The sequence below is a fragment of the Phascolarctos cinereus genome, unplaced genomic scaffold (assembly GCF_003287225.1).
Source record: "Phascolarctos cinereus isolate Bilbo 61053 unplaced genomic scaffold, phaCin_HiC Scaffold_2;HRSCAF=192, whole genome shotgun sequence".
Taxonomy (NCBI): domain Eukaryota; kingdom Metazoa; phylum Chordata; class Mammalia; order Diprotodontia; family Phascolarctidae; genus Phascolarctos; species Phascolarctos cinereus.
This window is the reverse complement of record NW_027555625.1, coordinates 42229342-42242270: the sequence shown is the minus strand read 5'-3', so window position 1 is coordinate 42242270 and position 12929 is coordinate 42229342. Positions and strand designations below refer to the sequence as shown.

The 12929-nt window shown below is 37.7% G+C and overlaps 1 protein-coding gene and 1 non-coding gene across 10 annotated transcripts in view; both read left to right on the top strand.

Moving 5' to 3' along the window:
- Positions 1 to 12929, top strand: part of CNOT1 (CCR4-NOT transcription complex subunit 1) — a 96874-nt gene that overhangs the window by 49959 nt on the left and 33986 nt on the right. For all 9 annotated transcript variants that reach the window (XM_078149342.1, XM_020963517.2, XM_020963512.2 and 6 more), the window contains 2 exons: positions 10309 to 10459; positions 11619 to 11820. In XM_078149342.1, coding sequence (XP_078005468.1) covers positions 10309 to 10459; positions 11619 to 11820 — 353 coding nt within the window. The remainder of the gene's footprint in view (positions 1 to 10308; positions 10460 to 11618; positions 11821 to 12929) is intronic.
- Positions 10756 to 10891, top strand: LOC144456061 (small nucleolar RNA SNORA50). The gene has a single exon (XR_013484967.1). It is a non-coding gene; the product is annotated as a small nucleolar RNA SNORA50 (small nucleolar RNA).

The following is a 12929-nucleotide window of genomic DNA, read 5'->3' as shown; positions in this document are numbered from 1 at the left end:
TCTCTTTGGATCAGTGAGGACAGGATAGCCATATTGTGCAGAATCATTATAACACCTCATAGCTCCACCAGCAGTGTGGTAGTGTGCCTGGGGTATAGCAGTCCTTCCAACAAAAATAATAGCTTTTCTTGAAAAAAACTTTGTGTAAGCAGTTTTATTATACTAAGGTAAAACCTAGTCTTTCTCTGTACTACATTTCCTTTTGTCTTACTACTTCTACAGTTTGAAAGCAAAGGCTGTTCTTATAAAATCCGAGGAATGAATTACTGTCTTCATCCAAGATATATTAATAATTAAATAGTATTTTGACTTTTTCAGGGCTGAACTTCTTTTACTTTTTTTTGCATTATGTCTAGGACTATTTTCAAAATAAATCATAAGTTAAAGAGAGAGAGAGAGAGAGAGAGAATGTGAATGTGTGTGTGTGTGTGTGTGTGTGTGTGTGTGTGTGTGTGTGTGTGTGTATGTGTGAGAGAGAATTGGGGTTAAGTGATTTGCCCAGGGTCACACAGCTAATAAGTGTTAAGTGTCTGAGGCTGGATTTGAACTCAGGTTCTCCTGTCTCCAGGGCCAGTGCTCTATCCACTTCACCACCTAGCTGCCCCATAAGTTAAAATTTCACAGTGAATGGGGCAGCCAGGTGGCGCAGTAGATAGAATGCTGGCACTGAAGTCAGGAGGACCTGGGTTCAAATCCGGCCTCAGACCAAACACTTGACATTTACTAGCTGTGTGATCCTGGGCAAGTCGCTTAACCCCAATTGCCTAAAAACCAAAAAACAAACAAACAAACAAACAAAATTTCACAGTGAATATTAAACAGACTTTTTGAGGACTTCGGCCAAATCTCTTGAAAATGATGATTATCAATTAATCCTACATTCTCATTGTAGTAGGCTTTGCTTAGAAAACTTTGATCAGTTCTGTTTATTTAGTTTATATTTGGAAGTAATAAGATCTTTTTTAAAGAAATCTATAACCTGTGCATTTCATCAGTTTTTGAATATCTCTTTACCAATTACTCTGACCTTATAAGGGTTCTATGTCTTAAAAGGTTCTTGCTTCTTATCCTTCTCTCCACTTACGCCAATTAGTGATCACCTGTCATCTAGAGTTTTGTGTTATCTTCCTCAGTTGGTCTCTGCCTTTTGTCTTTCCAGCCCCATTGGATATTATTCATCCTCTCACGTTCTGCAGTTCAGCCAGACCAACTCACCCCCCCCCCCCCCCCCCCCCCCCCCCCCGTTCTTGACCCACAATGCTCTATTTGCTGTCTGTCTGCATTAGCAGTGGCTGCTGCCCATGCCTGGAATGCAGGTCCTTACTCTCACTCTCTTTAAGACACGGTTCATATATTACCTTCTACATGAAGCCTTTCCTCATTGCACAGATGCTAATGCCCATACTTATAAACCACCTTGTATTTAACTGCTTTTGGTTTATTTGTATTTTTTTCTCTTTTTATTCTTTATACACATATATGTACTTGTCTTGCCCACTAGAATTTAAGATACTAAGGAATAGGGAATGTTACATTCTGTGTACTTTTATCCCCAGCTCTTAGTATGTGTAGTATGTACTTTATAAATGCTTGCATTGATCATAGATTTGTAGCTTGAGGGAACCTAAAGATCATTTAGTTTAGCTGAGTTCCAGAGTCATTCAGTGGCCTGCCAGTGATTAAATGGTCAAATTAGCATTCAAATTCAGATCCCTGGCTTGAGATTTAGCACTGTTTCTGGTACATGTTCACAGTTACTACTTATGGATCATAGCTCTGGGGACATTCGGATGATAGAATCATAGATTGAATTGTAGGGGACCTTAGACATCATCTCTCTAACTCTTTTTTTTTTTTTTACTGATGAGGAAGCAGGCCTGGGAGGGTTTAATTGATCTACTTAGCTTCTCACACATGACCAAAAAGCAAAACCAAGATTCAAATTTAGGGGGTCTTCTCCAAATCTTATTTTTTTTTAATTTTGTCATGCATGCTGCCTCCTAATATAATTGATTTTTTTCCTCATTTTGACATGCTGTGATTGGGTAGAAAGTATTTCTACTATGTTATTTTGGCCAGTCATTATGCCTTTTTTTTTTTATCCTATATGAAAACACTAGGGACCTGCAATATGCATAATTGAGTTTGTTGATGTAGTTACAGCACATTTATTTAGCAGTTTGAACTGAATTGGAAAAGGATTCAGGAATTGCCAATATTGGCTTGAAATGGTTCAGTTTAGGACAAGCGATAACATTCATGTTAATTTTACATCTTTATTTAAAAAGATGACTTGGTTTTGCTCTGTTACTTTGTTCATATTTATACATTTGGATTGAAGAACTCAAATTTAGTACCTGAAATTCAGACACTTTTATGTTAAATGGGACAGTGGATCTGTCCAAGGCAGATCCCAGATAGAAATACTTAATTTTTTAATGAGTACCTGGCATGAGAGCATCCTCTAACACATATTGCATATTCCCTTCTCTTTCCCATCTTCCCTTCAGTATGGTCTGGTGCAGCACTGCCACCTTTTGGGCAATGTAGGAAGTTTCCTCACCTATTAAAGCCTCTTCTAAAAATGGACTATTAATCCCATTTTTATTTTAAGGCCACAACTCATTCCCCTCTTGGCAGTCTTCCTCAGGAACGTTGGTGAAATAGGAGAGTTGGAAAGTACCTCATTGACCATTCTAGTCCAACCCATATACGAAACAATTCTCTACTCTAATATACCTGACAAGTGGTCATTGTCTTCTTGAAGAGCTCCAAGGAGAGGGAACCTACCACTCCTCTAGGCAGCAAATTCTGCTCTTAGACAGCTGTAATTGTTAGTAAGATTTTCCTGGCTTTGTCTTTTTAAAATGTCCAACCATTATTACTGCTTGTGCCCTCTGAGGCAAACAAAAAAACCCCCTCGAATAGTTGGAGACAGCTGTGATGTATCTCCCCACCCCTCTTCTTGGGGCTAATATGCCCAATTCCTTCCACCCATTCTCAAAAGACTTGGAATTCTGGGCCCTTCGCCACCCTGTTTAAACCCTAATGCCCAGCTCCTTCTGCTTCATATTTCTGTTTTTAAGAAGCAGAAAGACTAAGCAAGGCTAATGATATGCCTTCATTGCAATAAGGAGTAATTTGGGGGAGGGGGGCAAGGCAATTGGGGTTAAGTGATTTGCCCAGGGTGACGCAGCTAGTAAGTGTCTATGTCAAGTGTCTGGTCTGATTCTGGATTTGAACTCAGGTCCTCCTAACTCCAGGGCTGGTGCTCTATCCACTGTGCCACCTAGTTGCTCCAAGGAGTAATTTTTGAAGTAGAGTACTATAATGGAGAATGAGTACTATAAATCTCTAAAGCCCATGAAAGTATACAACTTCATAACACAAAACTTAGTCTTCTTTGTAGATGGGATTCAAGAGAGTTAAACCTAAGTTCTATCGTTGGAAGACATATTCTGTATTTTCATCCCTAATTCACAGTAATTTATCTAATGTATGGGTTAAATAGGCCTTTATGGATTAGCCTAGAACCCTAACTACCATTTCATAATGTTTCTGTAGAGGAATTTTCTTGCATGGTGTATGTGTTGTCTCCCCCATTGAGATGTGAGGTCTTTGAGGGCAAGGTTTCCACTGCTCCAGAAGACCTGAGTTCATATCCAGCCTGACACTATCTGTGGGCAAATCATTTAATCTCTTGTCTGCTTCAATCTCTTCAACTGTAAGATAAGGGTAATAATGGTACCCTCCTCCCAGGTTTTTGTGAGGATCAAATGAGCTAAGGTTTGTCAAATGCTTAGCACAGTGCTTGGCACATAATAAGTGCTGTACAGATACTAGTATGGCTGTATCCCCTGTACTTAATTATAAGCACAATGTCTGACACATAGTATTACTTAGTAAATGCTTGTAGACTTGACTTGAAACAACTTAGAAAATTTTAAGAAACAACAAAGTCTGAAAGTTAGAAATTGTCTGTATCTAGTAGATCAGATTCTCTTCCACTCCCATTACTTTGTTTTCTAATATATGATACTAGACAGTGAAAGTAGACTTGCCATAGAGCAGGAAGGCCAGATAGCGTTCTTATCCACAAGGTTCCAATATGTGGTGTCACTGTACCCTTTAATTTTGGAGCTAAAAAAACCAAATGCTAAATGATTTATTGGTCCAAGGGTTCCCTTTTAAAAGACATACGTTGAGCTTCATGTATCAAAGAAATCAAGAGTGCATTTTTCTCTTCCTTTCTTTTCCTGACTTCTGTCCTCCTTTTCACATTTTTCTGTGGAGAGCCAGACCAATAACGGTTGACACACAGTCTGCATTCTTTATGACTTAAAAGCCCTAAACATAAGTTGATGTGAGTTCTAGCTTTTCTACCTAAACCCCATCCCCTTCAAGCATTTACAAGAACTGATATTTTAAATCTTAACTCCCTGTACAAGGATGTGAAGTATAGTCTATGTAAGCAGTTTCTAGAATGGTTTTTAAATAAAGAATTAGTGGAGGATTGCCTGAGTTTTAGAAAACAAAACAGTCTTAGGGTTTTGGTGTTCAGCATTTAAGAAGGGAATAATAAGAAGGACTTTTCTCCTTCCAAATCTACCAGTCATATGTTTCATATTAGAGTTTTGTCATCTCTCTGTCATGATAACTCATATTTTGTACTCATACAAGGAAGAAAGCATTTTGTAATCTGTTAGGCATTATTAGCTACTACTCTGCTATAACAACAATGGTAGCTAGCATTTAGTTAGCAACTTCAGGTTGGCAAAGCTCTGTATTTGTGTTAATTATTCCTCACAGCAATTCCATGAGGTAGGTCTGTCACCCCTGTTTTTCAGATGAGGAAACAGATGGAAAGAGGTTTAAGTGACTTGCCCACTGAGGTGGGAGCTGAACTAAGGTCTTTGTGACTTTGGTTTCAGTACTCTTACTTACTTAGAGAGAAAATGGCAAACATTATGTCCCATGTATGAGACAGATTCATACCTGCTATCTTGATTTGCTTAGGTGCCACATTCTCATAGAAAACAAAAAGTAAAATATTAATGTTTAATTGTACTTTAGTTGATTTTAGGTTTTTTTATTTTCTAAATTTTCTAAAGCTTTCTAAGCTCTGTTCTGGTCTAGTCATTGTGCCTTTTTATTTGATTATGAAATATTTGGTATGTTTTTTTTTCTTTCGGGTAAGGCAGTTGGGGTTAAGTGACTTGCTGAGGGTCACACAGCTAGTGTCAAGTGTCTGAGACCGGATTTGAACTCAGGTCCTCCTGACTCCAGGGCAGGTGCTGTATCCACTGTGCCACCAAGCTGTCCCTGATTGTTAAATATTTGGAGCAAATTTCTATAATCTTCTAAAATTTTTGGAACATTTGTGTACTGAACTTTGCTTTATTCTCATTTGTTTTAGCTTTTCTCAGTATAATCTTAAAAATTTTTTTCTTTTTCTTTTTTTTAAATTAAAATCAGAAATGTTTCTTCTCTCCCTCCTTCCTGGACCCCCACTAATTTAAGAAAAAAAGAAAAAGAAAACCTTTGTTGCAGAAATATAGAGTCAGGCAAAATAAATTTCCAGTTGACCATTAAAAAAAGTTCTCATTTTGTACTCTTGTATCTTTTACCTCTCTGTTAGGAGAAGGGTAGCATATTTTATCACTAGTTCTCTGGAATAGTAGTAGGTCATTAAGCTAATCAGAGTTCCAAAGTCTTTCAAAGTTGTTTGGCTTTACAGCATTACTGTCTTTTTTTATAAATTATTCTTGTGGTTTTGGTCCCTTCGCTTTGCATCAGTTTATGCAAGTCTTCTAGGTTTCTTAGAAATCATCACTTTTCTCAGTTCTTACAGTACAGTAGTATCCCACCACATTTGTATGCTGTAATTTCTTTTTTTATTTTTAGTTTTCAACATTCACTTCCATAAGATTTTGAGTTCTAAATTTTCTCCCTCTCCCAGATGGTATGCAACCTGATAAAGGCTCTACATATGTATTCATATTAAACATTTTCACATTAGTTATGTTGTAAAGAAAAATTAGAACCAATGGGAGGAACCACGAGAAAGAAGAAACAAAACAAAAAGGAGAGAGCAAGCAGTATGTTTCGATCTGCGTTCAGACTCCAGAGTTCTTTTTCTGGATGTGGATAGCATTTTGCATCATGAATCTTTTGGAGTTGTCTTAGATGCTTGCATTGCTGAGAAGAGCTAAGTCTATCAAAGTTAGTCATCGTACAATGTGGCTTTTACTGTGTACAATGTTCTGGTTTTGCTCACCTCACTTTGCATGAGTTCATCTAAGTTTTCCCAGGTTTTTATAAAACCATCTTGCTCATCTCTTTTGGGGGGGGGATTTTTTTAAAAAAATTATTTATTTTTAGTTTTCAGCATTCACTTCCATAAGATTTTGAGTTCTAAATTTTCTCCCCTTCCCAGATGGCATGCAGTCTGATAGAGGCTCTACATAGACATTCCTATTAAACGTATTTTCACGTAACTCATGTTGTAAGGAAGAATTAGAACCAATAGGAGGAACCACAAGAAAGAAGAAACAAAACAGAAGGAAAAAAAGAGCAAATAATATGCTTCAATCTGCATTCAAACTCCATAGTTCTTTCTCTGGATGTGGATAGCATTTTCCATCATGAGATTTTTGGGGATGTTTTAGATCCTTGCATTGCTGAGAGGGGCTAAGTCTATCAGAGTTAGTCATTGCACAACGTCGCTGTTACTGTGTACAATGTTCTCCTGGTTCTGTCATTTTGCTCAGCATCAGGTCCATACAAGTCTTTCCAGGTTTTCTTAAGTCTGCTTGCTCATCATTTCTTATAGCATAATAGTATTCTATTACATTCTTATACCACATCTTGTTCAGCCATTCCCCAATTGATGGGCACCACAAGAAGAGCTGCTATAAATATTTTTGTACATGTGGGTCCTTTTCCCATTTGTATGATCTCTTTGGGATATAGCCCCAGGAGTGGTATTGCTGGGTCAAAGGATATGCAGTTTTATAACCCTTTGGTCATAGGTCCAAATTGCTCTCCAGAATGGTTGGATCAGTTCACAGCTCCACCAACAATGCATTAGTGTTCCAGTTTTCCCACATCTTCTCCAGCATTTATCATTTTCCTGTTAAGTGTGGTGTGGTACCTCAGATTTGTTTTGATTTGCATTTCTCTGATCAATAATGATTTAGAGAATTTTTTCATATGACTATAGATAGCTTTAGTTTCTTCCTCTGAAAACTGCCTTTTCATTTCCTTTGACCATTTATCAGTTGGGGAATGACTTGTATTCTTATAAATTTGACTTAGTTCTTTATATATTTTAGGAATGAGGTCCTTATCAGAGACACTGGCTGTAAAAGTTGTTTCCCAGCTTTCTTATGCTGTAACTTCTTCAGCTATTCTTTAATTGATGGGTGTTGACCCCATCAGTTTCCAACTCTTTGCTACTACCAAAAAATCTGTGAATATATTTCAACACTTTGTACAAAGTTTGTTTTACTTAGGACTAACCCTTTCCTTAACATACTCTTCCTTTAATTCCCCATTGTCCCCTTTCCCCCTTCTATTTCCATGTTGAGTGAAATTATTTCTGTATCTAACTCTGTGGGTATTTTTGTGTTCTTTCCTCTTCAGACCAGTTCAGATGAGGGTAAGATTCAGATGTCGACCATACTACTTTCTTGGCGTTTGTATAGACTTCTTTTTATGTGCTCCATTTATGTGAGATACTTTTCCCTAACTTCCCTCCCCTCTTCTTCCCATTGTATTCTTTTTTATCTCTCTTTCCATTCTGCTTTTAATATCAAAACATAACCATTATTAGTCCTTCTAATTATACTGCCGATATGATACAGTAATGATAGTAGGTTTCAGGGGGGACGTATGTTTTGTCTCATCCTATTAGAGTATAAGCAGTTTATCCTTGTTTAGTTCCTCATGACTGCTAATTCATGTTTCCCTTTTTATTTTTTCTTGATTCCTCCATTTGACCTTCATAGTTTCTGCTTAGCTCTGGTCTTTTCACCCGGAAGGCTTGGGAGTCCTTTTTCATTATAGGTCCTTTTTTTTTCCTCTTTAGGATTTTGTGCTCATTGTTTCTTGATAAGTGGTTCTTGGCTATAAGTTCTTATATCCTTTGCCTTCTGGAATATTGTCTTCCTAGCTCTCTAACTCCTTTCTAGTGATGGCTGCTAAATCGTCTGACTGTTGCTCCTTGGTACTTGACTTCTTTTTTTTCTGGCTGCTTGCAGTATGTATTCTTTGACATGGAAACTCTGGATTTTGGCTATGATGTTCCTGGAAATTTTATTTTAGTGTTTCAGGGGGTGACTGATGAATTAGTTCTTTCTAGTTTGCCCTCTAATTCTAAGAGATGTGGTCAGTTTTCTTTTATGATTTCTTGAAACAGGACATTTAGATGCATGTGGCGTGCCCCCCCCCTTTTGTTTTTGGTCATTTTCAGGTAGTCTGATGATTTTAAATGCTTTCTCCTTGATCTGTTCTCCAGGTCATTTATTTTTGCTATGAGATACATTACATTTTCTTGCATATTCTCAAGTCTTTTGACTTTGTTTAATATTTCTTATTGTCATATAAAATCATCAGGTTCTATTTGGTCCATCGTAATTTTCAAGGAGTTTGTTGCTTGGGACAGATTTTGTACCTCTTGTAAATTTCTAATTCTAATTCTTCCATAGCTCTCCTTTTTTTCCAGTTTTTTCCCTCTAGTACTCCCATTTCATTTATACAAACATTTTTAAATGGTGTATTAGCTCTTGCTTTATCTCTTCCAGGAATTCTAGTTGAATTTGTGCCCAAGCTATATTTTTCCTTGAGGCTTTGCTTGTAGGTGTTTTGGAGTCATTCTCTTCTTTTGGGTTTGTGTCTTGAGTGTTCATCTTCATGGTAATAGCTTTTTATGGTGAGATTCTTTTCATTTTTTTGTTTGCTTGCTTGTTCTTCCAGCCTAATTCTTGATTTCAGACTTTATGGTTGGGCCAGTTTTTGCACATGTATGGCAAGAATGTTTGGGCTGATCTTGTTGCTGCAGGTTCAGAGTGACTGAGCTGAAAACACCCTTTTGGTTTGGGATTCCCACCCTGGTTATTCCCCTGCAGGATTCAGATTGGATTAGAAGCTGGAGTCAAGTCCATCCCCGCACTGTTGTTTGAGTAAGCCCACGGTTATGGCTGACTTCTGGACTCATTCCTTGCTCAGCACAGACAGCTAAAGCCTGGCTTGCTCTTTGCCCAGGAGTGTCCTGTGTGAGCTCAATCCTCTCGTAGCCTGCCCAGCATCTGGCCTGTAATGGGTAGTGAGGCTGCCAGGTGGTACTCATTAACACCACTTGCACTTGTTGGGGCAGCTCCTACCTGCCCCAGTGCTGCTTGCTCCTGTGGACAGCCTCGGTCTTTTTTCAGGCCCTGGGCTGGGACACTGGGTCATTGGCTCACTGTGACTTGTTCTTGGATTTCCCCATCAAGAATGTGGCCTTGTGCATTTCTAGATCTGTCTGGAAGGGCTTTGTAGAGGGAAGCTTGCTCTGTATTTTCTTGCTGTTTGGGCATCTTGGCTCCACCCCCTTTTAAAAAATGTTTAAGGTCTTCCCTTTATTTTGTGGAATTATTTTTCATGGCTAATGCTGCATTTGGAAATTAAAGTATCTCAAAGGTTCATGTAGTTTAAAGTTTTGATAGCCATTAAAGGTAGTTTATTTAATACAGCAGTTTAAGCTAATAAAGCTTAAAACTGCAGTAAAGCTTTTGGGTCCGTATTGTTACACCCCTCCTGCCCCCCATAACATTTCTTCTCCCCCGGGGCATCGACCATAGCTAACGATCCCAATTCTCCAGAGAAGGGAAGGCATTGCATTTTTCTCAATTATAATAACGTCCTCTTCAGTTTATTTTTATTTAAAGTATCATCATTGTTTATGTTGTTACCTGAACTGTTTAACTTCGCTGAAGTAGCTTTGGAGACTCAGAGGGCTAATAATAGGCAGACTGCCTCACAGGTGTTTGAATTTGTTATTTTAGTCATAGAATCTCCACTACTTTGGTTCCATTGTCTTTATACTTAAATTATAAAGGTCAGTAATTTATTGATATCTCAAGAAGAAGTGTAGCTATGACTTGTTTTTCATAAATCTCCTTGTACTGAGTCATAGGCAAGGCCCATGCCAGAAACCCATTACTTGATCCACTTATTCTTGTTTTTAGTGTTTCAGGAAACCAAAGAAGTATATAGATGTGTTTGGAATGTTATGTGTTGTATTTGACTTTTTTCTTTCTTTTTCAGGAGTGTTTCTCAAGAGTTGTCAGAGACTATCCTGACCATGGTTGCCAATTGCAGTAACGTTATGAATAAGGCTCGACAGCCACCACCAGGAGTTATGCCAAAAGGACGTCCCCCTAGTGCAAGCAGCTTAGATGCCATTTCTCCTGTACAGGTAGATAAGTTTTGAAAACATGCTACCATCAATGAAGGTACTCTTTTTGCCAGCAGCATTGGTTAAATAAAGTAGATTTTTAAAGCAACAAGTAATGATCAAAGTGGGGGAAAATTCAATTATAATAAATTTAATTGCATGTCAAGCAAATTTAAAAGTAGATCTGTATGGGGGCATAGTTAAGCATTGTTTTTAATCTTTATAATATGACTGCAAAATTTTGAGGTTATTTTTAGATAAATGGATAAAGTTCTTTTTTTTTTTTAATAAAGAAATTGCTTAGACTTTTGAGGAATGAGCACTGCCTTTGAACCTGATATGTCTTGTTTGTAGCTTCTCAGGCCAAGCAACAGTGCTAGAGCATAAGGACTTGTTATAACTGGGGCTCTTCAGGTTTCAACTGAACTGCTCTTTTAAAAACAAGGTACATTTAAGTTACTCCCTGCCACTGACCACCCTTCTCCTCTGAGAGCAGCATACTTCTTCTCTCAGCTACATTGGGGAGACTGGGGCTAAAGAAATTTTTCTTGAATGAATGACTCACTAGCTATCAAACTCTAAATTCAGAAGGAAGGTGTAGGATAGTGTGGTGATCACAAACCTCTCCAAGCTGGAAAATATTCTTATAGATATTCTAAAATACCCACTGGTACTAGGTTAATCGAAGCCTCCAAATTTTTATTAGATTTGTTATTTTTTGAATGAGATTCTTGAATGATTTCTTTACTTTTTATCAGCAAAGGTATCTGTGGCTCATTGACTACCGCAAAATTTACCTTCTTGCTTGTGCTTGGGGCTAAATAGAGGGCTCAGAATATTAGGTTGTTTTTAAGAATTCCTTGGTGTTAAATATAACAGCATTTCACCAAAGTAACAGGTGAAATAATAGTCTTGGTGTGGTCAGCTTGGTATTCTGTGTGCTTTATTTTATGGTTTTGGAGTTTTGGTAAATCTCTTCTAAGATAAATGCCTCATAGTCTCTACTTTTGAATATTTAGACTTTAATAGTCGTAAAATGTGTGTCTGCTTTATTGTGTGTTTGGGATGTTTAAAAGCAGTTTTTTTAAAGTTCTGAACAAGGTTGCTTTAATTTGCACTAATGTCAGTTTGTTAGCTCTCTTGGCTGAAGCACCTGGTGATATTCTTTTGTCTTTTGTAGATTGACCCACTTGCTGGGATGGCATCTCTTAGTATAGGAGGTTCAGCTGCCCCCCACACCCAGAGTATGCAGGGTTTTCCTCCAAATTTGGGTTCTGCTTTCAGTACCCCTCAGTCACCAGCAAAAGCCTTTCCACCTCTTTCCACTCCAAATCAGACTACAGCCTTCAGTGGCATTGGAGGACTCTCTTCACAGCTTCCAGGTAAAGAAATATTTATAGAAACAGTGTATTTCTTATTAGTACATGGTGAGGGTCATGATCACATGGAGTTACTATGGTGTGTAAACTAAGTAAACTTGAGAACCAGAGATTCCAAGTGGTTCCCTGACTTGGTAAGATAAAGAGAAAGAAACTTCTAAAAGTATCTTAATTCAAATTAGCCTCTTGAGAATCAGGATGGCTATACTTTCATAATACCATTTTTAGTTTGTGAAGTTCACATTTGAGTAGTAGTTTTTCCCTGAAGGTTGACTGAAACAAAAATTTCATGTCAACTTGAAGTGGTATGCAGTCAGTGCCGAAGTTAATCTTTTTATTGACTCATCAGTAATAGTCCGTTTATACATATTTAAGAGTCTGTTAGCTGGGCTATAATTCTCTCTTTCCAATATGTGTCTTGGCATTGAGGTAGGATGTGTATGTACGCATGGGTATATGTATACATTCACCTTCCCACTTCTTGGATAAGCAAAAGGTCTAGGATCTCAAGGGAAATAATGAAAAAGGAATGAAGGGTAATGACACTTCAGTTGTCAAATTGTCCTATAAAGTAGTAATTGTCAGAATTGCTTGGCACTTCTTAAAAAATTATGGAACAGACTAGATGAGGAAGAATCCAAAAAAATTAATTTTAAGAACAAACTTATATTCTCTAAATCTGAGAACATAAATTACTTGAGGAGAAACAAGTCTTTGCCAAAAACTGCAGGTGCAACTAGAAAGCTGTTTGGCAGAAATTGGGGTTAGACCAGTGTCTTATACCATATACCACAATGAGCTCAAAATGGATGCATCAAACCTTTGATTAACTTTAAATTCCAGAGCCTTTTCTCGGCCGTATCCTCGCCATCACCATTCTCCTTTTTCCTCCCCCCCCCCCACCCTGGGTGTTTGTGTATACTTGCATTATTTGTTTAAATAGCCTGAGAAGGTAACAGGGTAAAAATAATCTATTCTTAAACCAAAATACAATATGGTTTATTTGGGTCCATATTGTTCTCAGTAAAAGGGATCTTTGAACTGCTTACACCTAAATTTAAAGGAAAAATCCACAGGAATGTGACATAACCTGAAATTTAAGAAAGGTGAAT